Genomic DNA, 24,404 nt, shown 5'->3' with positions numbered 1-24,404 from the left:
ATTATTTTTTTTTGCTTTTTTCTTACTGTTATCTAACTTATGATATATATATATGCATGTGTATATACAATTGATATTATATATATATAATTGATATATGTATTTCCTTATTTGTCTTGTTAATTGTTTGAATTTTCCACTAGAATATAACAGGGGTGACAGTTTGTCTTTTTTATTTATTGTTGTGTAAACCTGACACTTAGACAAAACTTGAAACGTAGTTGGAACTGAATAAATATTTGTTGAACTTCATTAAATTATTATATACCTACTTTAAAATTTTTAGAAAATATAGAAAGTATAAAAAAGGAAAAACAATAACTTGTAATCAACCTCTAAAAAATTACTGGTATTATTTTGACTTGCACAAGCAGGAAGCTGGAGTCAGGAGCTGAATATCAAATATAGATATCAAATATATAGATATCAAATCCAAACCCTTTATTTTGGGACGCAGGTGTCTTAACCAATAGGCCAAAAACCCACCCTCTGGTCTCGTTTTTAAATGGTGTTTAACAGGTTCAGCAGTAAAGGCTGTGGTATATTTTGATCCTTGAATAACTTACTAGTTTATTATTTATTAAATTAAAATGAAGTTTTATGTTAACTGGCTCACTTTACCAGGTTTGAATGTCCATTAGAATCTCATCTGCTTTTTTTTCTTTCTTGGGTCCCTCCTCCAGGTATCGTCTTAGTAGCTATAAATCCCTATGAGCAGCTGCCCATTTATGGAGAAGATATTATTAATGCATACAGTGGTCAGAACATGGGTGATATGGACCCACATATCTTTGCAGTAGCTGAAGAAGCTTACAAGCAAATGGCCAGGTTAGTGGAAGCTGTCGTTGTTGTTTTGTGGCTCTTATTAGATGTGATTATTCCTTCTTTACTAAGTCATAGATATTTTAAAGTGAGTAGCCATGTGAATCAGTGCTGAATAAGCAGTCTTGAACAACTTGTTTCAGATAGTCTAAATTACTGTTAAATATTAAAATAATCCCACATTTATTAATGAACATATACTTTTTAACAAACTGCCTTTGGAATCTCTTCATGATCCTGTGACAAGGCAAGGACAGATGTTGTGTTTTACAGATGAGAGGGGCCGAGTTTAGTGGTAAGTCTCAGTGCTCTTTAGCTAGTGAGTTACAGACCAGAACTAAAGGCCAATAAGCTGGACGAAAACCTATTTGCATCCTAGACAATAAGCACTAAAGCAAAGTATGTGTTGTCATATTAGTGTTATTCCAAAGAGCATTCGTGATCATGAGCAGCACCTACAAAATGTGTCTGAGATTAACCACAGACCCTTGTGTTGTGATGGTAGAGAATGGGAGAGAAAAGTGCTTTCAAAACTAGATTATACCCATTTTATTCATTTGAAAGGCAGAGCTCAGACAAGAGACCTCTCATTGACTGTTGGTTCACTCCCCAAATTTATTTTTCTTCTTCTTTTTTTAAAATTAATTTTATTTATTTGAAAGACAGAGCTACAGAGAGAGGCAGAGACAGAGAGAGGTCTTCCATCCGCTGGTTCACTCCCTAGATGGCCACAACGGCAGGAGCTGAGTCAATTTGAAGTCAGGAGCTAGGAGATTCTTCCGGGTCTTCCCACATGGGTGCAGAGGTCCAAGGACTTGGGCCATCTTCTACTGCTTTCCCAGGCCACAGCATAGAGCTGGATCAGAAGAGGAGCAGCCGGGACTAGAACACCGCGGTACCCATATGGGATGCCGGTGCTTCAGGCCAGGGCTTTAACCCACTGCGCCACAGCGCTGCCCTCACACTCCCTAAATTTCTACAACAGAACTATGCCGTGCCCAAGCAAGAAGCCTAGAACTCCATCCAGTCCTCCCTCATGGATGGTAGGAACCCATGTGCTTCACCCATTATCTGCTGCCTCTCATTAACAGGAAGCTAGAATAGAGAGAAGAGCTAGGACTCCAGCCCAGGTGTTCTGATGTGAAATGCCCATGTCCCAGTAAGCATTCATCACTGCTTAAATGTCTAGCTCTAGATTATATTCTTAGTGTAAAATATGGTATAATATAATAAATACAGTGTAAAATTTTGAATGTATAGAAGAATAGTATATATTTAAATGTTTCTCCAGCTTACAAAATGGAACTTGGCCTATTATAAATATGATATAGGAAACCTTCAGGCAATTTATAAAGAGAAAACTAATAATGCAGAGGTTTTACTTTTTTTCCTCTTCAACTAAGAAGAGTATCTGTTTGTGTGAATGTGTATATATATATTTGTATAAACATAAGGCAGAATTTTAGAATTATTTCAATGACAGAGCCCACAGAAGTCATTGTGCCCTTTTTATAATAAAATTGTATAATACTAATCCTTTTAGTAGCAGCTAACAGTTATTATGTGTGCTCAATGCAAGGCATTGTTTAATGGCTTTTCATTTATTAACTATTTTTATCTTCAAAGCAACCTGTAGTTTGGCATTATTATTAATCTTCATTTTATGGATGAGAAAAAAGAGGCACAGAGAAGGTATGTAACTTTCCCAAGAACACATAAGTAGGAAGATTAGTCTTCATATTCAGTTAATCTGATACTAAAAACGAATGATATCAAATATAAAATGACTAAACATAGTTTAGCCTTATGTAATATACCGTAGTATTATACCAAATTCTGCTATATAATAGTACTCAGTATCCAGAGTTTAAGAAAAGTTACTTTTTAGCTTATATTAAGAAAATTGCATCAGTATAATTTTTCCCCTAAGTTGGAAAAGTCTACCAGTATTTGATTTGTACTGGAACATTGCACTACAGCTTGGCCATCACTCGGCATAACTTGAGAACCAGTGGGCAGAGAGAGAATCACAGGTTTCTGAATACTAAAAATCATCTCTGAAAAAATTTGTATTACTTTGAAAATACTGTTCTCAAGGTGTTTTGTTTTGTTTTGTTTTGTTTTTTTGACAGGCAGAGTGGATAGTGAGAGAGAGACAGAGAGAAAGGTCTTCCTTTTGCCGTTGGTTCACCCTCCAGTGGCCGCCACGGCTGGCGCTGCGGCCAGCGCACTGCGCTGATCCAAAGGCAGGAGCCAGGTGCTTCTCCTGGTCTCCCATGTGGGTGCATGGCCCAAGCACTTGGGCCATCCTCCACTGCCTTCCCGGGCCACAGCAGAGAGCTGGCCTGGAAGAGGGGCAACCGGGAAAGAATCCGGCGCCCCGACCGGACTAGAACCCAGTGTGCCAGCGCTGCTAGGTGGAGGATTAGCCTATTGAGCCGCGGCGCCGGCCTAAAGCTTGGCTCTTACAATCTTTGTTTCTGGTATCTTTGATTGGTATTAGATTTATTTGAATATTTCTGGCATTTTACTGTCAAGATTTAGTTTGGTTTCCTGTCATTCCTCTCCCCATTGCCTTTATGCCCTGTGACTTGGTCATTCAGTGTTAATTTCTTAACTGAAAACTTGTTTGTCTTTTTAACTTTGCTTTGTTTTTTTTAAGGCAGTTTTAAAATATGCTTCAACAACTTATGCTGTTTTATTTACCATTTATGAATAAATCTATACCCATAAAACTTACCACAGCAGCTAAGTAGACCAAATCTACTTACTCTAGTAGGTGGAAATCACGGCTGCAGAATCATTTTTTGCCTTATTTCAATTGCCAGTTAAAGATAACATCTTCCCAGATGTGAATTCTGATGTTTGACGTTACCACTGTTCCTAAGGCCTCTTCTTATATTCAGGGAAGGTACACTTCATCACTAAACCAATAGAGATCTGTAGAGCACATCCAAATGCCCTGCACTGTTCTGAACATAGGCATTAGCAGCGATCAAAGTAAGACAAAAATCCTTCCCCCTTACATGACGCACGATGAACAATAAAAATAAGTGAAACTGGTGTTGTGGCATAGTAGGTTAAGCCATCACCTGCTATATCAGATGCCATATCAGAGTGCCAGTTTGGGTCCAGGCTATTCTGCTTCCAATCCAGCTCCTTACTAATGGTCTGGGAAAGCAGAGGAAGATGGCCCAAGCACTTGGGTCCCTGCTACTCAAGAGGTAGACCAGGATGGAGTTCCTGGCTGCTGGCTTTGGCCTAGCCCCAGCCCTGGCTGTTGCAGCCTTTTGGGGAGTGAACCAGCAGATGAAAGATCTCTGTTACTGTCTCTACCTCTCTTTCACTCAGCCTTTCAAATAAATAAAATAAATGTTAAATAAATAAATAAAAATAAGTGAAATACAGTCTGTCACATGTCAGTGCTGTAGAGGGGACATTGCTTAATTGTTAATAAAATTGGAATACAAACTGTGTTTTGGTAGTGGTGTTATATCAATGTTACTTTTCTTGATTTTGATTATGGTAGATATATAAGAGTTGTAAGGCCCAGCTGTTAGTAGATCTTCTCTAAAAGATGTAGGAGTCATGGTCATCCTATTTTCAGCCCCTGCTCAAGTGTTTCACAAATATTAATTTAAGAGAAACATATTCATAAAACAAATATGCAATTGATAAGCCTGAATAAAGCATATATAGGAATCCATTTTTATTATTTTTATAATTTCCTGTAAGTTTGAAATCATGTCAAAAGTAGCTTACAAACAACTAAAAACAGTAGAGTACATGCGAAAAGTGTGGAAGTCAAGAGGTTAGTTAGGAGGCTTTTGTGTTCAAGCAAGAAATGATAATTTAGTTGAAGGGGATATTAGTGAAGATGGAAAGAGGTGGATGTGTTCTAGATATATTTTTAAGATAGAATTGGTGAAATTTGGAGTAGAAGTTTGGTGCGGTGGTTAAGACTCTACTTGAGACACCCACATCCTTCATCAGCTGCTTGCTAATACACACCTTGGGAGGCAGCAGGTGATGGCTCAAGTGCTTAGGTTGCTGCCTCCCATGTGGGAAAATGGATTGAATTCTGGGCTGCTTGCTTTGACCTGGCCCAGTCCTAGCTCTTGTGGGCATTTGGGGACTGAGACAGTGGATAGGAGCTCATTTGCTTTCTCCCCCTCTGTCTCTGCCTTTCAGACAAATAAAAAATTAAAAAGAGAAAAGAATTGGTGAAGTCTTGCTTACATGGGGTATGAGAAATGAAGGATGGTTAACGATGACACCAGGAATTTGGTCTGAACACCTAGTGGGTTGGTACTGAACTAGAGAATATTGTAGCAAAAGCAGGTTATATGTCTGTATGTGTGTGGAGGAGATGGGAAGGGGCTGGAGATCCCACTCTCAATTTTTAAGATTGGAATTGCATTTTAGACATATGTCCTCAAAGCAGAGCTGATACTAGGGACTCTTCTGAAACAGATACATGTTCTGTGACAGCTGCAGTAGCCAGGATCCTTAAGTCATGGCTGCTTTCTAAGCATGCTCCTTAGAGAACAATGCCCTCATAGTACTTTCACAGAATAGACTCCTAATTTTAATAATCCTTTTGACCTACCAGGAAGAAAAGCTCATTAGACTGCCTTGTCTGTTTTTCTTCTCATAGTCTTGTTTCACTTTCTTGTCAGTCATTTTCAATGCTGGGACTGATGATTCTCTCAAAGGGAAGTCATAATATTCTTTTCCTTAAAATGTCAGTTTTTAAATTTTTGTTTTCTTAAAATTAGGTAGTACAGGTAACTTTAATTTGCTGCATTTGTCTCTCCATTGTGAATGGTATGGTAAATCAATTTTACTGACTTAAGTTTGCTCATGGGTTACTGAAATAAGGTAGTTACATGAGGGGCCTCCAAAAAGCCCATGGAAAATAAAATTAAAATACGTTTATTTTGTTTATTTAAAAATTTATTTATTTATTTGAAAGAGTTACAGAGAGAGAGAGAGGCAGAGAGAGGGAGGGAGGGAGGGAGAGAGAGAGAGAACGCGAGTGAGCTCTTTGATTCACTGGTTCCCTCTCCAAACAGCTACAATGGGCAGGCCAAAACCAGGAGCCAGGAGCTTCATCTGGGTCTCCCATGTGGGTGAAGGGGCCCAAGTACTTAAGCCAAACACCGCTGTTTTTCCCAAGCTACTGGCAAGGGAGCTGGACCAAAGTGGAGGAGCTAGGACATGAACTGGTACCCATATGGGATGCTGGCGTCACAAGCAGTGGCTTTACCTGCCATGCCACAAAATCAGCCCCAAAGATAAGTTCATTTTGATACAAAAGTTTGATATCTATGTATTTTTTGTAATAGGTGTTTTCCACATACTTTTTGAAGATCTCTTTTATATAGTCAATCTTGGTATAGTACTAGTAACATTTCTTTAAAAAAAAAAAAAACTGTTTAATTCAGTGAGATAAATGCACAGGAAAGTGAGGGGTTTATTTAGGGGAGAAAGAAGTCTAGAAACTAAGTTGGATCCATACCAGGAAGAGAGCAGGCCAGGAACCACGTGGAGCAAGGTGTATGATTATGAGCAACCACAGGTAGCCTAGAACGGGCAGGAAAGCAAAGGCAGAGTGGAGGCCAAAAGGCTGCACACCCAAAGGCACGGGGCAACAAGGCCCATGGTATGCATTTGTTATCTTTCTGTTTAACGAAGACTAATGTGTCAGCATTAGATTCAGAGCTGTTTAAGCAAAGATAAGGAGCAGAGTGTAGACTTTCCCTGGAATCAGATGTGGGGTGTAACAAGCCAGCTTCTCTCTGCTACCCTAGTCATTAACCTTGGAAACTGTCTAACCTCTCTGTATTGTGTCTCACAAAGAGACTGCTACATCAGGAGTGAAAATTATATAAGGTGGCAAACACACAAGCCCTGAAAATACGGAACAGTATTTAAATACAAACTTTTCCTGTCATAGTCATCATCATATGGAATTGCATGTTTGCATTCTCTTCTTATCCTGTTTTATCATTCCTGACTTCATTTACTGCTAGCCCTTACCTTGGGGTACTCCCTGTTTCATTTGGTTACGTGTCTCTGACTGTTCCATTCTCTTGAGATTCCCTAGCCAATTAGAAGCTGGCCATTATAAATTAACATCTCTCCTGTTAGCAGTTGTGACTCAGCTGCTATGTGGTGCCGAGTATCCTCTTTGCACAAAAATACTTGAATCAATGCAATTCTACTTAATAAGAATTTTATAAATGGTATATAAAGATGAATTAATATATTTAATTACTGCCATGTTTAGATGCTGTGTATCAACATGATGTCAGGCTTGTTACCTCTGATCCTCATTGTATTCCTGGGAGCAGACAGTATCACTTCTGCTTTACAGAAGGGAAAACTGCAGAGAGTGACATGTTCAAGCCATGATGCCAATAAAAGGCATGTAGGAGCTGAGATTTGAAATCAGTTCTGAGACTCTAAGCCTTTTTTTCGTGTCATTTTGGTGGTTTATTTATTTATTTATTTATTTATTTATTTTTAAACCTTTAGTTGTTTGGCCCTAGTCTGACAGGCCTTCCCTTAATTAATATTGTCTAGTTTTGTTTCTGCACCTAAAAATTTATCTTTCTGTCTGTCTCTATATCTATGAGGCAGAGGGAGAGACATAGTCAAAAGTTTCCATCCACTGGTGTGGGGAGCAACTGGGAGCAACTCGGACTAGACTAAGTTACTGGAATTAAGACTTATTCTATGCATCTGCTCTCCCACAATATGGCGCTGGGAGAGGAGGAAACAGCTTCTACACAGCTGCCTCCAGTTCAACCAATAAACTGTAGGACCTGCTCCTGATTGGAGGAGAGCAGCGTACTCGGCGTGTGGGTAGCAGAGTTGGGATTGGTGGAAGAGGACTATAAAGGAGGAGACAACATGCACCAGGAACATCTATCTGAAGGAACACCTGTGCAGCCCCCGAGAGAGCCGGCCGGCAGCGTGCTGCTCCCCCGCGGAAGTGGGGAAAGTGGCAGGGGGAACCGCCCTTCCACGGAGGTGGAGGGACGGCAGCCAACCCGGGAAGAACCAGCAGCGAACCTGGGGAGGGCCGAGCAGACAGAAGAACAGTGCAGGGTCCTGTGTCGTTCCTCCATGAAGACGGGGAGCGACACACTGGTTTACTCCCCCAAATGCTTGCAGTGACTGGGGCCAGAAACCAGGGGCCAGAAAATAATACCAGTGTCCCATGTGGGTAGCAGGGACCCTCTTAACTTAAGCCATCACTGCCATCCTCCAAGATCTGCACTCTTAGGAAGCTAGAGCCTCGGGAGCCAGAGGCAGAACTCTGACAACACACTCTGTCATGGAATGCAGTCATTCCAACCTACATCTTTACCACTCGGCCCTCTATTTCTATATTTTTTATTCAGCCTAGGATATCATTCTCCATGCTTCTTTATCGACCCCATTTAAATGCATGCTTCTTTATCCCACTCATTATTTACTTTCAGACCACCCAGCTGACAGTAAAGGATTCATCTTTAGAATTCTTTATTATATGAGCTACTCATTTGGGACTTACTGAGTTCTATCCACTCCATGAGGTTGCAGTAGGAATGACATAGTGCATATTAAAGCACTCTAATGTGCAAAGTATGATTTCTGTTTGGCATCACTCTGTATTGTACATGCTTAGTACCAGTAGAACAGAAAACTCAGGTTGACATGACAGGCTTCTTACCAGGAACTGGGTGGTGTCAGTAAATGTTTCCAGAGGTCACTTGTTTTCATTTCTTTAATAGTTTCTCTGGCTTTCTAAAGCATAACTTTCCACCTTCTTTGATCATAAGTATTTACACTTCACAAATAAAACTGTGTATTGTAATTGTGAATTCATTGTCTGGTACCAACTTTAGAGTTTTAAGTTTTCTGTTCTTGGAAGCAGAAATCAGAGCAGAGCAGCTGGATTTTGATGAGTGGTAACACTGTAGAAAATCTTAGCATCTCTCTAATAAGAGAGAGAGGTATTATAATCTCAATGAATCCACACAGTAAAAACTCAGCTTTAGAAGAAAGCATTTTACTATATTAACTCAGTATTCTCTTTTTAATATGGGATCAAATAAAAGGATAAACAATTAAATTGATTACTTACCAAAAAAAAAAAAGTAAAAGTCTAGATTTTGTTTCACGTGAGTATGTTTGCTTATAAGCTAAAAATTTAGAGCTAGGTGCTTATACACTTTAACAAAGTACGTGGCAATACCCAGTGGGTGGTTATCAATGAGTTAACATCAATGTGGATGAAAATATTAAATTATGTCCTGTATTAGTCAGGTCTGAGGTAAGCATTACCTAGTGTCCTTGGTAATAACCTGGATATGAATTGAAAGTATGCGTATTACGTTACTAAGATGTGAGTAGTATTTGTATGACCATGATAAACTGGAGAGATTACATTTTTTAAAAGGGTAAAATTCAGAAGGGAAATGCATAAAATAATACAATAAAAAATTAAAACTTGATAGAGATCATAAAAGGAAGGACTGGATAGACCAAATACATAATGGGGATACTAATAACTGTAACAGGAAGATAGATTAAAGTGAAGCACCTCTCTCTCTTCGTCAACCCAGAGTGAGTATTCTGTTCTTCAGTGATTTGTTCTTGGAGTTTTAGGTTCTCTACATGCTTTAATTCCCATTCCCTTCTTCCCACATAGCCTAACTTTTCCAGATTATCATAAATTTGTTAAATCATGTGTCAGCTTCTCTAGAAAGCCTTTCCTAATATCTCCCCCTCACAGCAACTTCTGGGTCCTTGCGCTTCAGTGCTTTCATGGTATCCTGGGTAGATCTCCTTTCTAGCAGTTGCTCCCCAGTATATTTTTAAAATTATTTATTTATTATTTGAAAGGCAGAGAGAAAAAAAACAGATACAGCCCAACTGACAAAGGTATTCCATTCACTAGTTCACTCCCCAAATGCCCGAAACAGCTGGGGCTGGACTGATTCAAATCAGAAGCCATGAACTCGAGCCTGGTCTCCCACACGGGTGACAGGGACCTAAGTCCTTGAGCCTGCTCTTGCTGCCTCTCAGGATATGCATTAGCAGGAAGCTGGAACCAGAAGCAGAGTAGCTGGGACCTGAACCAGGCATTCTGATACGGGATGCAGGTGTCGTAAGCAGCATTTGAACTGCTGTACCTGTATTTTAACTTTGTACATTCTAGTCCCCTTCAATAGGCTTTCACCCTAGAGTCTTTTGTCTCCATAAAGTAGTCAGTGTGTTGTTCCTTATTACGGTTGTTGGATAAAAGAAGGGAGGGAGGGAGGGACTCAGGAAGGGAGAAAGAGAAAAAAGGAAGGAGTATTTTCAGTGGGACTTTGAGTGCACATTAGAGGCTCTGGGACAGCCATTGACTGAGTCAGCTCAGAGCTCATCTCTATTCCATATCACATAGTACTCAGTTTAGGAACACTGTATTGCCCTTTGAGGGACTCACCAATCTAGAAATGATAAAGTCTTTGGTCATGTGTCCACAGATTGCTTCAGTTTAACCTGTCCTTGGTGAAAGATGGAGGATCCCTGCTCCTTAGCTTGGTCTTTAAGCCCCTTGAGGTGCTATCTATGTCCCAAAAGTAGAAAAGAAGCCCAGGAGCACCCAAAGGACCTGTGATATATTCGTGATGTATTCATTCATCAAAATTTCAAGGAATAATAACTTATTATTTATATATAAGTAACATTCTGAAGCCTGCCCCTCACATAAATAGAAGGAAGTGAACTGTGGTGTTCACCTGAAACCATAAAATATTTATATGTGGTATTTTTTGCCTGCTTTCTTCCTATCTCTATCATATTCTTGTTTTTTGAGAAAAGCCAACATAAAGGGCTTTTATTACAATAATAAAACTTGAAACTCATATTTGGTACTAAGGGGAAGGAACAAGTTCTCTCACCAAATCACTGTATAAGATGACAAAAGAGTGAGAAGGGGCTCAGGGAGGAATAGCCAGGAAAATTTGAGATCAGCAGAGAGAGCCAAGCATCAAAGAAGAGGTGACACTGAAGCTATAGTGGCCAGCATCGTTTTCTTAAGAGGATTCTCTTGGATTTGTCATGATTGCTGGGCCTTTGTTGCATGTGAAGTCTACAAACAGCACCTTTGATTTTAAACTGTTGATTAAAGTTCTAAAAATTTAGGAAGTGTTGGACTTTGGATAATTATGATATTACTTAAGTCCTGACTATCCTTAGTAAAAACCACAGAATGGAAGAAAAAATAAATAAACTAAGTCACCAGAAGGTTTCAGTGATGTCTGCTAGTGTCCAACATTACAATGAAGTAGCCTAAAGTTTAAGGAGATGCTAGGATGCGGCTGGTGGAGACAGAAGCACTGCTCTCCCAACTTGAGTTTTGGAGTATGGCTTTTAATTTAATTTAGGAACATCTCTGAAGTTTGCTGTGGCTTTGCAGTGCAGCAGCAAGAATGTTTAATGTATAACAGGTAAATTTTTCATCCAGATAAAGATTCCTGCAAGCCCCGCCCCACCCTTACCAGTTCCTGTTCTAAAGTCCATCTATCACATGTTGTTGATACTTGACTGTGTACTCCCTTGCAAAGCTAGATTCCAAAAGCCTGAAACTGAATCTTCACCTCCAAATGAAAACAAAATCAACTGAATGACTTGAGGCTTTTGGCATATTGTTGAGGTAGCCACACACTTACATGGAGGAAGGGAAGAAGAAATGGAGGTGTCAGAAGCAAAGCTGAGTGACAGAACACGTTCAGTTAAAGTAGATGTTTGTGGAAAAAGTATAGTGGAATGGCAAGAAAAGCTCAATATGGATTCTTATTCACATGTCTGGAGGCCCTGAACCTCCATCCCCCACCCCCAGGGCAGATCTGTGAACAGGCAGCTAAGGAAGGTAACCATTTGTGTCATTCCATCTACGACAAGGACAAGAGTTGCATGTGGTGCTATGATGCCTGGGTGCACAGTGGCACTAGGGGTCATAGTCTATGGAAGGGGTCAGATTGGCTGTGACCCACACTCACCTGGGTAACCCCTTCTTTCCAGCCTTGGATCACCGCCTGCATTCCCAGGCTAAATATAAAGGGCTTGTTTCTGTCATAGGAGGAATAAGTCTTTGCATGTTCAGGCATCCCAGTGTAGTATACCACACAAGTCAGCCATGCTTTGGGAAGGCGGGTAGGTCTCCTGCACTCCCACACTGGTGATTGACACAGGCAAGTGGCACAGCAGATAAGATGGACTGAGAGCGGACTTGGCTCTCTCTTGTTTTTCCCCATGTGTGAGTCTTCTTCTCTTCTCTTCTCTTCTCTTCTCTTCTCTTCTCTTCTCTTCTCTTCTCTTCTCTTCTCTTCTCTTCTCTTCTCTTTTCGACAGGCAGAGTGGACAGTGAGAGAGAGAGACAGAGAGAAAGGTCTTCCTTTGCCATTGGTTCACCCTTTGCCATTGGTTCACCCTCCAATGGCCGCTGCAGCCGGCTCACCGCGCTGATCCGATGGCAGGAGCCAGGTACTTATCCTGGTCTCCCATGGGGTGCAGGGCCCAAGCACTTGGGCCATCCTCCACTGCACTCCCTGGCCACAGCAGAGAGCTGGCCTGGAAGAGGGGCAACTGGGACAGAATCCGGCGCCCTGACCGGGACTAGAACCCAGTGTGCTGGCGCCGCAAGGTGGAGGATTAGCCTAGTGAGCTGCGGCACCGGCTTTATCTTTTCTTATGCATTCCCCTTCTCCCTTCTGTTTGTCTTCTTGGGTTCCCCACTTCCATCTGTCTTCTGCTTTTGTCATTTCTTTTTTTGTTTCTTCCTGTGACCACATAGAATTTAAATATATGTTAAAGATTTTGTCGTACATATAAAGTTTCTATTTCCTGTTCTTAAGTTAAAAACAGGTTGTGGATTGTTTTATATTTTTGTCTTTGTAGCCCTCTATTGCTTTTGGTCACCTCTGATTCATCAGCCTTTCTCAATGTTGCCTTTCTGAATTAGAGCCATTCAAGACCATTTGAGTATCTTTAGATCTGGCCTATTCCAGTTATCCTTGACCTCAAGAATTCATTCTGACTTGAAGCATTGGCTGTGACCAACCCAACATCTGAAAAAAATCAAGTTACTTTGTCTTTCACAGTGCTTAGGAATTTGAGGGGAACTTAGATGCCATTTTGTATTTATTTATAAGATTTATTTATTTATTTGGAAGTCAGAGTTGCACAGAGAGGAAGAGAGAGACAGAAATCTTCCGTCCACTGGTTCACTCCCCAAATGGCCACAGGGGTGAGGAATGGGCCAGGCTAAAGCCAAGAGTCAGGACTTTCTTCTAGGTCCCCCATGTGGGTGCAGGGGCCCAAGGACTTGGGCCATCTTCTGCTTTCCCAGGGGCATTAGCAGGGGGCTAGATCTGAAGTAGAGCAGCCAGGACTTGAACTGGAACCTGTATGGGATGCCAGAATCATAGACAGCAGGTTTACCTTCTGCACCATAGCGCAAAACCCATGGCATTTAATATTAAAGATGAGAAAGCTCTGATCTAGAGTGGTCATGTAATTGTTCAAAGCCCTGAAACTAGTAAATGACAGAGTCATTGTGTGAATGTATTAGAGATGTAATATTAGTCAGTTTGGAGGCCTGAGAAGATTAGTGCATGGGTGCATACTCAGGGGGCCCTGTACTAACATGAATTGTGGCTTGATCTCTCTGAATGAAACCAGTCACAAATGGACTGTTTCTTCTATAGCAATGAAGACATTTAGTAGGAGCTAGAATTTGTGGGAGACACTACTTTACAGATTGTTTGCCAGTATGCAGTTTGAAACACTTCATGTGATTTTGTCATTTTAAGCCCAAAGAATATTCCTTTCTTTTCTGAGGTGGTTGACAATGTACTGTAAGATACCAGAGTACTTCTTTAGAAATAAAAGAATATGTCTGAGTTACAGACTTGCATAAAACTTCACTGTATTGTAGATTCATCCTTAGATGTGGTGCTTTTGATTTAATGTTTGGTATTGTCTTTTCCCTCTCTGTTCATTTTTAGTTTCTAAGTAGTTATTCTTATTGAGAAAAATCATTCTTTTGTTCCTTTCACATTGTTGCATCTTTGTACCAGCAGAACTCACTGTGCCTCACTGATGAGAATGGAAGGAAATAGTGTTAATCACATTGCAGAGTGTACAGCGCTGGCATTACTCTTCTTTGTTTTACAGAGATGAGCGAAATCAGTCCATCATCGTAAGTGGAGAGTCTGGGGCAGGAAAAACAGTCTCAGCTAAGTATGCCATGCGATACTTTGCAACTGTGAGTGGCTCTGCCAGTGAGGCCAATGTTGAAGAGAAGGTCCTAGCCTCCAACCCCATCATGGAGGTAAGAAAGCAGCATGCCCAGCCTTCTTACTGCATTCTCTTGTTAACAAACATAGTTAAAACAAACAAACAAACAAACAAACAAACTGGATGATGCAGCACATGTCAGAAAGTCTGCAGTCTCTCAGGCACTAAGATTGGGGAAATGCTTTTTTATGTGTTAGGAAAAATGAAAATTCAGTAAAATAGATATTTTGAGTAAAGCCCTACCAGAGGAGAATCAGTTAGTCCATAACTCTGCATTCTTCACCTACCAACTGAATTGTTGCAGGCAGTAGTACTTCATTTTCTGGAGTTTCTGTCTCCTAGTTAGTAGCCTTATATCCATTGTTCCTGGTATCATGAGTGCTTGTTGCTTATTTCCCATCAGTCTTGAGCTAATATTTATGCTCCTTCCAAAACATAGATTCACTGTGCCCAAGCATGAACAAGCTTCATATTCCTTTGCCCACATTTCATTTTCTGTGCTTAGTCCAACTCGTTTATTGTAAATTTAAGATTTCTCTGGATGTGAACTATAAACTGAACCTATGGTCTTTAGAAACATTTTTACTTCTGTTTCTGCCAAGCACATCACACAACTGTAGGCTAGCAGAAAAAATTCAAGAACTTTTTAAATTCCTGAGAGGGCAAAAACTTCATTGGTGTACTTTCAAAAGTTGAATACATATACAAAGTAGAAATGCCTATGCCAAAAAAATGGAAGCAGTTGTGTGAAAATCTGAAGATGGGAAGATTTGTAACTAGAGGACTATTTGTCTAATAATATGACTTTACAAATGTGATAGTTTTATAGGAAATCCCATTAAATAGAGAAAGTATGTTTAATTAGATGTCGAGAAATCAGGGCATGAAAAAACAAATTTTTGTTAAAAATGCAGATGAGTATTTTTTATTCCTGTCTTTTTTTCCCTTGTCAAGCCTTATTTGTCACCCAAAACACAGATGGAGTTAAAACTGGCCTGGTGCACCTGTGATACAAGTGGTTTTTGCAATAATCTATCCGGAGGTAATTGTGCCTGCTTTGCAGTGCTGTGTGTGACACTTCAAAACAGAGTGCTGTGACCCCTTGTCTACAGGGCTGCCCTTAACAGCAAGACGGCGATTCTTGGGATAAAAAGACAAGATAGAGAACTTGAGAGACTTTCTGGGTTGAGCATGCTATAGAAAGAAAACTAGAAACATTTCCTGAAATGGCATGGATAGGAAGGAACAGATGATTGTGGTGAAAGACAGTAGTGAAGATTTTTAAGCAAATTATTAAGATTTTAAAATAAATTAAATTACAGATATATCCCTGTTAATTATTGAAGCAGTTTTTGGTTTGGGGTCAGAAAAGAACAGGACTTTGTCTCCTACAATTGTTTGTACTGTTTTTGTTATAACATTGTTTTCTTGATATTTACCAGCAGTTCAGGCTATTCTACTCCCTAATATTAGAATATCCCAAAGGCCTAATTACAGTGGCATTAGGGAATCTCATCTCATCCTGGTCTGGACCATATAAAGGATTTGAAGTTGTTTTGAGGATAACTTAGGTCAGGAATGAATCTTCTAGAATATGTCAAAAGTCAAGTGAACTGTTTTATGACCTCTTTGAAAAAACAGTTTCATTGTTTTTTTCTTTTTAAAATTTTTATTTATTTAATTTGTTCAAACACGGAGAGATCCTAAGTAGCATCTTAATCACTATGCCAAATGCAGATTTGAACTGTGTTAGTAGGACTGATATTAAAAATTCGGAATGGCCACAGATAATTCATTACTACTTTTTATTGTGCAGTTATGAGGAATTTACTCTACTTGCTAGGATAAACAGAAAAAGATAAAGGGAGCAATTGTGCCTAGGTTCTTCTTTTCGTATTATCATATAATCCACGTATAGGAATTTGAATTAAGAAAAATTTGCTGAAGAGTTTGAAAACTGATTTTCAACAACTATAAAAGAGGACATCTCAATTTGAAAGACCAAAGTGGAATATGGGCCAAACAAGGATGACAAAAAATATAGTTCCTAGAAGAAAACAGAGGTAGAATATTGAGTATGTAGCTTAGAAAACTGGGAGCTTTAAACCTCCCTCAAGAGCATCTGCATATCAGAGCCTTTTGCTGGAGCGTCTGAGTCTCCAGCAATCTGCTGAAACTCTCATTGGGTGATGAGCATCCAACCAAGTTAATGAGAGAATCTGGCCATTAGGGGAATTTGCATATTATCTTTTAGAGAGGGAGCTTCTCCCCCTCAACATAGGCTCCTTTTGCAAAATATGAATGATGTATGAAAAGTTATTATTTTCACTCTATTTTCATCAAGTTTTCTTTTTCTCCTGGAAATTTTCATCATGAGATGGGGACAGAGAAGGTTCTTAGGGCATAGTGGATTGTAGTATTTTCTTTTTATCTTCAGTAACCACAGTTGAAGATTTTCAACCCTATTTAGTAAAGAAGAGTAACCCATGCAGCATTTCATTGAAATCAGTAGTAAGATCAAGATCACAAAACTTCCTTCCTTTCCATTTTCTTACTGTTTGATGAAAATAGCATTTGGGAGTCTGTTGTGAATTTAGCACTTGTAAAGCAAAAGTGACAATTAGGGAGAAGAGTCAAAAGAGAAAATTTTCTTTCTATATCATTTTCATGGTTTAGAATAATGATTTTTATTAAGATTTATTTATTTATTTATTTGAAAGGCAGAGTTACAGAGAAAGGGGAGGGAAGGAGGGAGAGAGAGAGAGAAAGAAAGAGAAAGAGAGAAAGAGAGAGGTCTACCATCCACTGGTTCACTCCTCACGTGGCCACAACGGCCAGGGCTGGGCCAGGCTGAAGCCAGGAGCCAGGAGCCAGGAGCTTCATCCAGGTCTCTCATGTAATAGGATCCTATGTACTAGGGCCATTTTCCTCTGCTTTCCCAGGCATATTATCAGAGAGCTGGATGGGAATCCAGCAGTCAGTACTTGAACTGGCACTCACATGGGAAGACAGTGTCACAAGCAGTGCTTAACCTGATGCACCACAATGCCGGCCCCAGAATACTGTGATTTGTTTAAATGTATTAATTATGACCTGCATGTTGTAACGCAGCATTTAAACAACCACTTGGTTTACCTGCATCCCATATTGGAGTGCAGGTTTGAGTTCCAGCTACTCAGCTTCTGATCCAGTTTCCAGCTAATGCACACTCTGGGAAGCAGCAAATGATGGCTCAAGTACTTGGGTCCTAGCTATCCACATAGAAGACATGGGTGGACTTCTGGGATCCTGCTTCAGCCTGATCCAGCTCTGGCTGTTGTGGGCATTTGGGGAACGAAGCAGCTCATGGAAGGTCTCTTTCTGTCTCTATCTTTCTGTATTTTAATAAAATGAAAATAAATAAATTTTTAAAATGTATTATGTATTTGAGACCAAGAGAGAGAAAACACAAACTAGCTTGTATCTGCTGGTTCACTCCCCAGATGCCTACCATGGCCCTCACGGGGGCAAAGATGGGAACTAGAAATCCATCTGGCTCTCTAATGTGGATGTCGGGAATCCAATTACTTGAGACATTCCTGCTGCCCTCCAAGGGTCTTCATTAGCAGGAAACTGGAGTCAGGAGTGGGAGCTAAGGATTGAACCCAGGCACTTGCTTCTTGTGGGATGCAGGTGATTTAACAGCTGGGACAAATGCCTGCCCCTGATTTTTTTTTTTTTTTTCTTCTAACGGACCCTAGAGCTCAGCCATCCTAGTCAATTTGTGATTGGGGTCACATCACTAATGCTTCTCAGAGACATGAATGATGGCAAGTTGCTAGTAGGGCCTCTTCTGATGCCCGGGTCTAGAGACTTCTGTTTCATTTGTTTCTGTTTTATTTGTTCTGTGTTTAAATACATTTTACCCAATGATGGAAAGACCTGCTTTAACCCTAGCCTGCTCACTGCCTTTTCTTGCAGGTTTAGTGTTGTTTGGCAAGTTGGCCACTCTGATTTCCAGTTTGAATAGCTGAGGGAGAGATGACATCTGGAAGGTGGGATGAGTGGGAAGGAGAAAGAGCTGTGGATCACCCCTTCCTCAGCTCGCTTGGTTACTGGCAGGAAAGTGCTTAGAACAGTGGCTAGCATGCAGTGAATATTCCTGTTGCTGCTACTTCTACTACATATTCTTTTGCTCTTAGACAGACTATATTGTATTGGGAGATAATTCCACATTTATAACTAATCTTTTCTAAAAGTCATAAAAATAGTGGGAATGTATGGAGACTTTTTGTTGTGCTTTTTGTAATATCAAGAAGGATAATACCCAAACCAACGTCTGCATAGTTAAATCATTTCAGGCTATGTTAGATCTCTATAATTTTGCTGGGAAGACAGCTTCCAATAATTCTTATTTTTCTTGAAAATAATTTAAAAATCTTTATCTAAAATATAGCAGTGTGTTCATTGCCAAAACAAAATAAGATGATATCTGCAATCTATTTTATAACACGAAAAAGACATTGTCTTTCATTAATCAAAGAATCTAGCATGTTGACTTTTGCGTTACTACTGCTTTTATTACTTAGATTTGTGTTGTTTTTTACCACTCTAGACAATTTTCACATCTTTCTCTCTGCTGCGGTTTCTATGTACTAACTCCAACACGGGCCTTGCTCTAGTGAAAGATTCTTATCTTACATGAAATTACTTTATTAATCTTTAATACATGTGTTGTGTGCTCTATTAACTACCCTTTGTTTTTGCTTTTCCTTAAAAGAAAAATTTATAGACGTATGTTACCTGAATCATAAGGAAGACATATGCCACTTTAATTTTTAAGGTTATATAAAAACCTCAGCAGAAAGTTATATTCTCTGAATCCTGCAGCAGATGTTTTGCAAGGTGGATATGACTATCAAAATTCAAAGCCAAATTTTACTTCCTCTGGTTTCAGAAAATGGCATTTAAATAGAGTGGGTAATACTAATATGTGTTAATAAGCAATTCCACTAGACACTTGTTGCCACAAGATCAGGTGATACAATCATCTGGCTCAAGAGATCCTGAATGCTAGAGTGACATTTCAGGAAAATATTAATATATGTTAACCATCTTACTTACATAAAACACTAAATTTTTCAAGAAATCAAACCTTTGATGTTAACCTAACAAGTCTGGTGTCCAGCCATTCTCTTTGTTGACATAAATGAGTATATTCAGGTACCCCAAATGGTGTATGAAAATCTCCTGTCTGCTGGACTCTGGTTTGCTGTTGCTGAAAATCATTTTTAGGAGACAAGCAAGACAAATTAGAACTATGGGAATATATCTGCGTAGTAGTACAGTGGGCAAAGCAAACACTTGTGCCTGTAGGGGCTAAGCTGGTTCTGTTCTTAAAAAAATCTGTTCTGAGGGGTTGTGTGCTGCTTTGCCCTCTCTCTTTCTGAACAAACTCTATAAACACCATGTCGTGAATTGCACTTCTAAAAGCTTGTTTTCTCCCTTGCTTCTTAGTCAATTGGAAATGCTAAAACAACCAGGAATGATAATAGCAGCCGTTTTGGGAAGTATATTGAGATTGGCTTTGACAAGAGGTATCGAATCATTGGTGCCAATATGAGAACTTACCTTCTAGAGAAGTCCAGAGTGGTATTCCAGGTAAGCCGGGCATGTACACATGTATACTTGCGGTAGCTTGCCATATAATTGCAGAGTTGCTGATTTGCATTTTGTTTCCATTTACTCTTGAGTATATTAGCACAATATTACTACTAACAACAGTTGGATTGAGCATGTAAAATAGTACCATTCAGAAGCACAGGACTGCCTCTTATACTAACAGTTTTTTGGACTAGACACTGATTTAATTGAATAATTTTGACATTTTCCTACAGATGCTTATTGAAACAATTAGTTAAGAAGAGATATTATTAGTGTAGTCTTGTCTCTCATGTTTTCCAAGTGATAGAAAAGGCATTCATCTATGCTTTCAGTGAGTTATGGTTTGAGCCCGGTTCAAGAAAAAATAATTATCCTTGTCCTCTTTTCTTCTTCTTTCTCTTCTCTTAGAATATGGTATTGTTTAAGCCAGCGCCGTGGCTCAATAGGCTAATCCTCCACCTTGCGGCGCCGGCACACCGGGTTCTAGTCCCGGTTGGGGCGCCGGATTCTGTCCCGGTTGCCCCTCTTCCAGGCCAGCTCTCTGCTATGGCCAGGGAGTGCAGTGGAGGATGGCCCAGGTGCTTGGGCCCTGCACCCCATGGGAGACCAGGAAAAGCACCTGGCTCCTGGCTCCTGCCATCGGATCAGCGCGGTGCGCCGGCTGCAGCGGCGGCCATTGGAGGGTGAACCAACGGCAAAGGAAGACCTTTCTCTCTCTGTCTCTCTCTCTTACTGTCCACTCTGCCTGTCAAAAAAAAAAAAAAAAAAAAAAAAGAATATGGTATTGTTTAGGTGAAGTAGTGAGGGTTAAAAAAGTCTTCACAATCTGGTCGCAAATTACTATCAAAAACTACACTCAGCTGATGCATCTGTGCAGCCATGGTCTCACAAATACTCTTAGTTCTTTTTCATAAAAATACCATACACTTACTGCACTAGTTGGGATATCTTTACACATTAACAAGTATACAAAGGGATTTATTATTTATCATTGGAAAACTCCCAGTGTGGGGCTCCTGGTGACACACAGCATGCCTCATGCTGTAAGATCTGGGGTTTCAGTAGCCTCTTAACCAGATGCCCACTGCACTGTGGTTCAAATACCCCTAGCAGTGCCATTAAGTGGGGTTCACAATATCCATTGCCCAAGTCTTTGTTTATGGTTTTGAAAGTGTCTTGAACATACTAAGTGTTGTGGGTTTGTGCAGACTGCCACTACCTTGGCATTAACTTTGGTGTTTTCCCCACCTCAAATATAATACTGGATTTATATAATGAGGCAATAGTCACTTCCACCCTTGTTTTAGTATCTAGGTACACATAGAGCAGTGTTATACTTCTATAGGTTTTTCTCTAAAGTATATAGCTTAGTAGCCAGAAAAAAAGAATGAGATGTGGTTAGATATAAGAGAAGATTGAATCCGAATAGTAGAGATTTGATTGCTTAGAGTAAAGATGAGTAGAGGGGTTGGCATTGTGTAGTGGGTAAAACTGACACCTGTGATGCCAGCATCCCACATGAGTCCCAGCTGCTCCACTTCTGCTCCAGCTTCCTGCTTATGTACCTGGAAAAGCAGCAGAAGATGGCCCAAGTACTTGGGCCCCTGCACCCACGTGCAAGACCAGGAAGAAGCTCCTGGCTCCTGCATTTGGCCTAATCCAGCTTTGGCCATTGAAGCCATCTGGGTTGTAAAGCAGCAAATGCAAGATTTTCTCTCTCTCTCTCTCTGCAACTCTTGAGTTTCAATTAAATGAATGAATGAATGAATGAATGAATGAAGCAGATAGGAAAAACTGTCCTTAGTTTGTCAGCCAAAGGCTATTAATGCTTAATACAATATGGTAAAACCTAATCTTTATTGTCTTGTCCAGAGATACTGAAGCAATTCTAGCTGTTCCTTAGTCCCCAGGGCTATAGACTATTATTGACGTTTGGTATGTCAAAATGAATCACCCAGTCAGAAAAAACAAACTTGATATTGTCCTTCATGTGTAAGAATGACCCCAGGGGCCGGCGCCGCGGTTCACTAGGCTAATCCTCCGCCTAGCGGCGCCAGCACACCGGGTTCTAGTCCCGGTCGGGGCGCCGGATTCTGTCCCGGTTGCCCCTCTTCCAGGTCAGCCCTCTGCTGTGGCCAGGGAGTGCAGTGGAGGATGGCCCAGGTGCTTGGGCCCTGCACCCGCATGGGAGACCAGGAAAAGCACCTGGCTCCTGGCTCCTGCTATCGGATCAGCGCGGTGTGCCGGCCGCAGCGCGCCAGCCACGGCGGCCATTGGAGGGTGAACCAACGGCAAAGGAAGACCTTTCTCTCTGTCTCTCTCTCTCACTGTCCACTCTGCCTGTCAAAAAATAAATAAATAAATAAATAAATAAATAAATAAATAAAAAAGAATGACCCCAGGACCTGTGCTGAGGCATAATAGGCTAAGCCTCCGCCTGCTGTGCTGGCATCCCATATAGGTGTCAGGTAGTGTCCCAGCTGCTCCTCTTCCAATCCAGCTTCCTGCTAATGTCCTGGGAGGGCAGTGGAAGATGGCCAAAGTCCTTGGTCCCCTGCACCTTTGTGGGAGGCCCAGAAGAAGCTCCTAGCTTCTGGCTTCAGATTGGTCCAGCTCTCATATTTGTGGCTATTTGGGGAGTGAACCAGTGGATGGAAGAGTTCTCTCTCTCTGTTTTCTGCTTCTCTCTGTAACTCTGTATTGCAAATAAATAATTTTATAAAAAATATTACTAATATTTTTCAGTGAATGTAACCAATACATACATATTTACACATATGCACACAGACTACAGTCATGAAGTTTAATTATCATAAATAATCATTAAGAACTTTGGGAAAGGACAATTTATTTCACCAAGTTAGATACTTAAATATTAAAATTTTATTTTATGATAGAATTTTCTGAGTTTTAAATTAAAATGCTATAATTGAAAACTCTTCTTATTTCAAAGGCAGAAGAGGAGAGAAACTATCATATCTTCTATCAACTTTGTGCCTCAGCAAATATACCTGAATTTAAAATGCTGCGATTAGGTATGAATTTGGGGTTAGATTTATTGTGCTAGTGTTGTTTTCTTTTAATTTCTGAGTTCCTAAACGCTGTGCAAAAGAAGTTTATCTCATACTGAAACACTTTTGGATGAAATGATACAAATCTCGCAGCTGGCTACAAAATAGCCATGAGGTAGGGAAGGAGTGAATGACTGTATAAATGGAACACATTTGGCCTTGAGGTGATACTCAAGGATGCGTGGTGGTACATAGAGTTGCATTATGCTAGTCTCTACTCTCGTGTGTACTGAACTTTGCCTTGATTAAAAGAAAAAAATAATCATAATGGAGTTTATTTCATAGAGACCAATAGGGTTTCTAATGAGGGAGTACAATGTCTGAGGAAATTGTCCTAACATGTAGATTAGAATTGATCCTTTAGAAAGGACCTATTCATTGCAACAGTTAAAATAAGTAAACTGTAAGCATTTCACTTCATTATTTAAGTTTGCATTTTATAGTAAAATATAATTGAAAGCTTAGACAGCCAAACTCTAGACCCTGTACATTTACCTGCGCTATTACTGGTTCTAAGAGTGGACATGATAGAAGTCAGTGGTTTTTCTTAGGCTGTAAAACTTTTATTTTCCTTTATTGTAGGAAATGCAAATAACTTTCATTATACCAATCAAGGAGGCAGCCCTGTGATAGAAGGAGTGGATGATGCAAAGGAGATGGCACACACAAGGCAGGCCTGCACGTTGCTGGGTAATGAAATGTTATTCTTCAGCTCTTACAAGCAGTGCTTTTTTGACTCAGGCACCCTTTCTTTGGAATGCTAGTTGGTTTGTGTTAAATGTGGGGTATTGCCGGGGGTTTAACCTTTCTTATACAACATGTTTAGATAGTAAATGGGCATAGCAATTCTTTTCAGGGCCATTGAATTGTTCTAAAATTAGATCACAGTGATGGTTGCATAACTTGGCAAATTTACTAAAAATTATTGAATTACATACTTAAAATGGGTTAATTTTATTGTACCCAATTACCCCTGAATAAAGCTGTTTTAAAAACAAATTATAGGCATCTGAAGAGGTAGAGTTAGCTGTAATTCTTTCCTTAAATGTTTACAGAAATCTGGAATCTAAAGCTAAATGAAATGTGTTCTTGTACAAGCTCATAAATGGCAGGAGGAAGTTTGTTGTTGTTCTTAGTTTTGGGGTCTTCTGCGGCTAGGAAATGTGGCTAAGATGACATGGTGGCCAAACATTCTATTTTATGTACTTCTGTTTTTAAAGTTTTATTTATTTATTTATTTATATATTTGAAAGACAGAGTTCCAGAGAGAGGTAGAGACAGAGGGAGGTCTTCCATCCACTGGTTCACTCCCCAGATGGCTGCAATGGCCAGAGCTGTGCTGATCTGAAGCCAGGAGCCAGGAGCTTTTTCTGGGTCTCCCACGTGGGTGCAGGGGCCCAAGGACTTGGGCCATCCATCTTCTGCTGCTTTCCCAGGCCATGGCAGAGAGCTGGATCAAAAGTGGAGTAGCCAGGTCTCAAACCGGCATCTGCAGATGGCAGCTTTATCTGCTATGCCCCAGCC

At 40.2% G+C, this 24,404-nt stretch overlaps 1 protein-coding gene across 4 annotated transcripts in view; it reads left to right on the top strand.

The window, feature by feature from the left end:
* Positions 1–24,404, top strand: part of MYO5A (myosin VA) — a 216,193-nt gene that overhangs the window by 73,921 nt on the left and 117,868 nt on the right. For all 4 annotated transcript variants that reach the window (XM_008268986.4, XM_008268991.4, XM_051822368.2 and 1 more), the window contains exons 4-8: positions 684–828; positions 14,044–14,200; positions 19,663–19,806; positions 22,763–22,844; positions 23,463–23,570. In XM_008268986.4, coding sequence (XP_008267208.3) covers positions 684–828; positions 14,044–14,200; positions 19,663–19,806; positions 22,763–22,844; positions 23,463–23,570 — 636 coding nt within the window. The remainder of the gene's footprint in view (positions 1–683; positions 829–14,043; positions 14,201–19,662; positions 19,807–22,762; positions 22,845–23,462; positions 23,571–24,404) is intronic.

Source organism: Oryctolagus cuniculus, chromosome 12 (assembly GCF_964237555.1).
Source record: "Oryctolagus cuniculus chromosome 12, mOryCun1.1, whole genome shotgun sequence".
NCBI classification, from domain to species: Eukaryota; Metazoa; Chordata; class Mammalia; order Lagomorpha; family Leporidae; genus Oryctolagus; species Oryctolagus cuniculus.
This window is presented reverse-complemented; position numbering and strand designations above follow the sequence as displayed.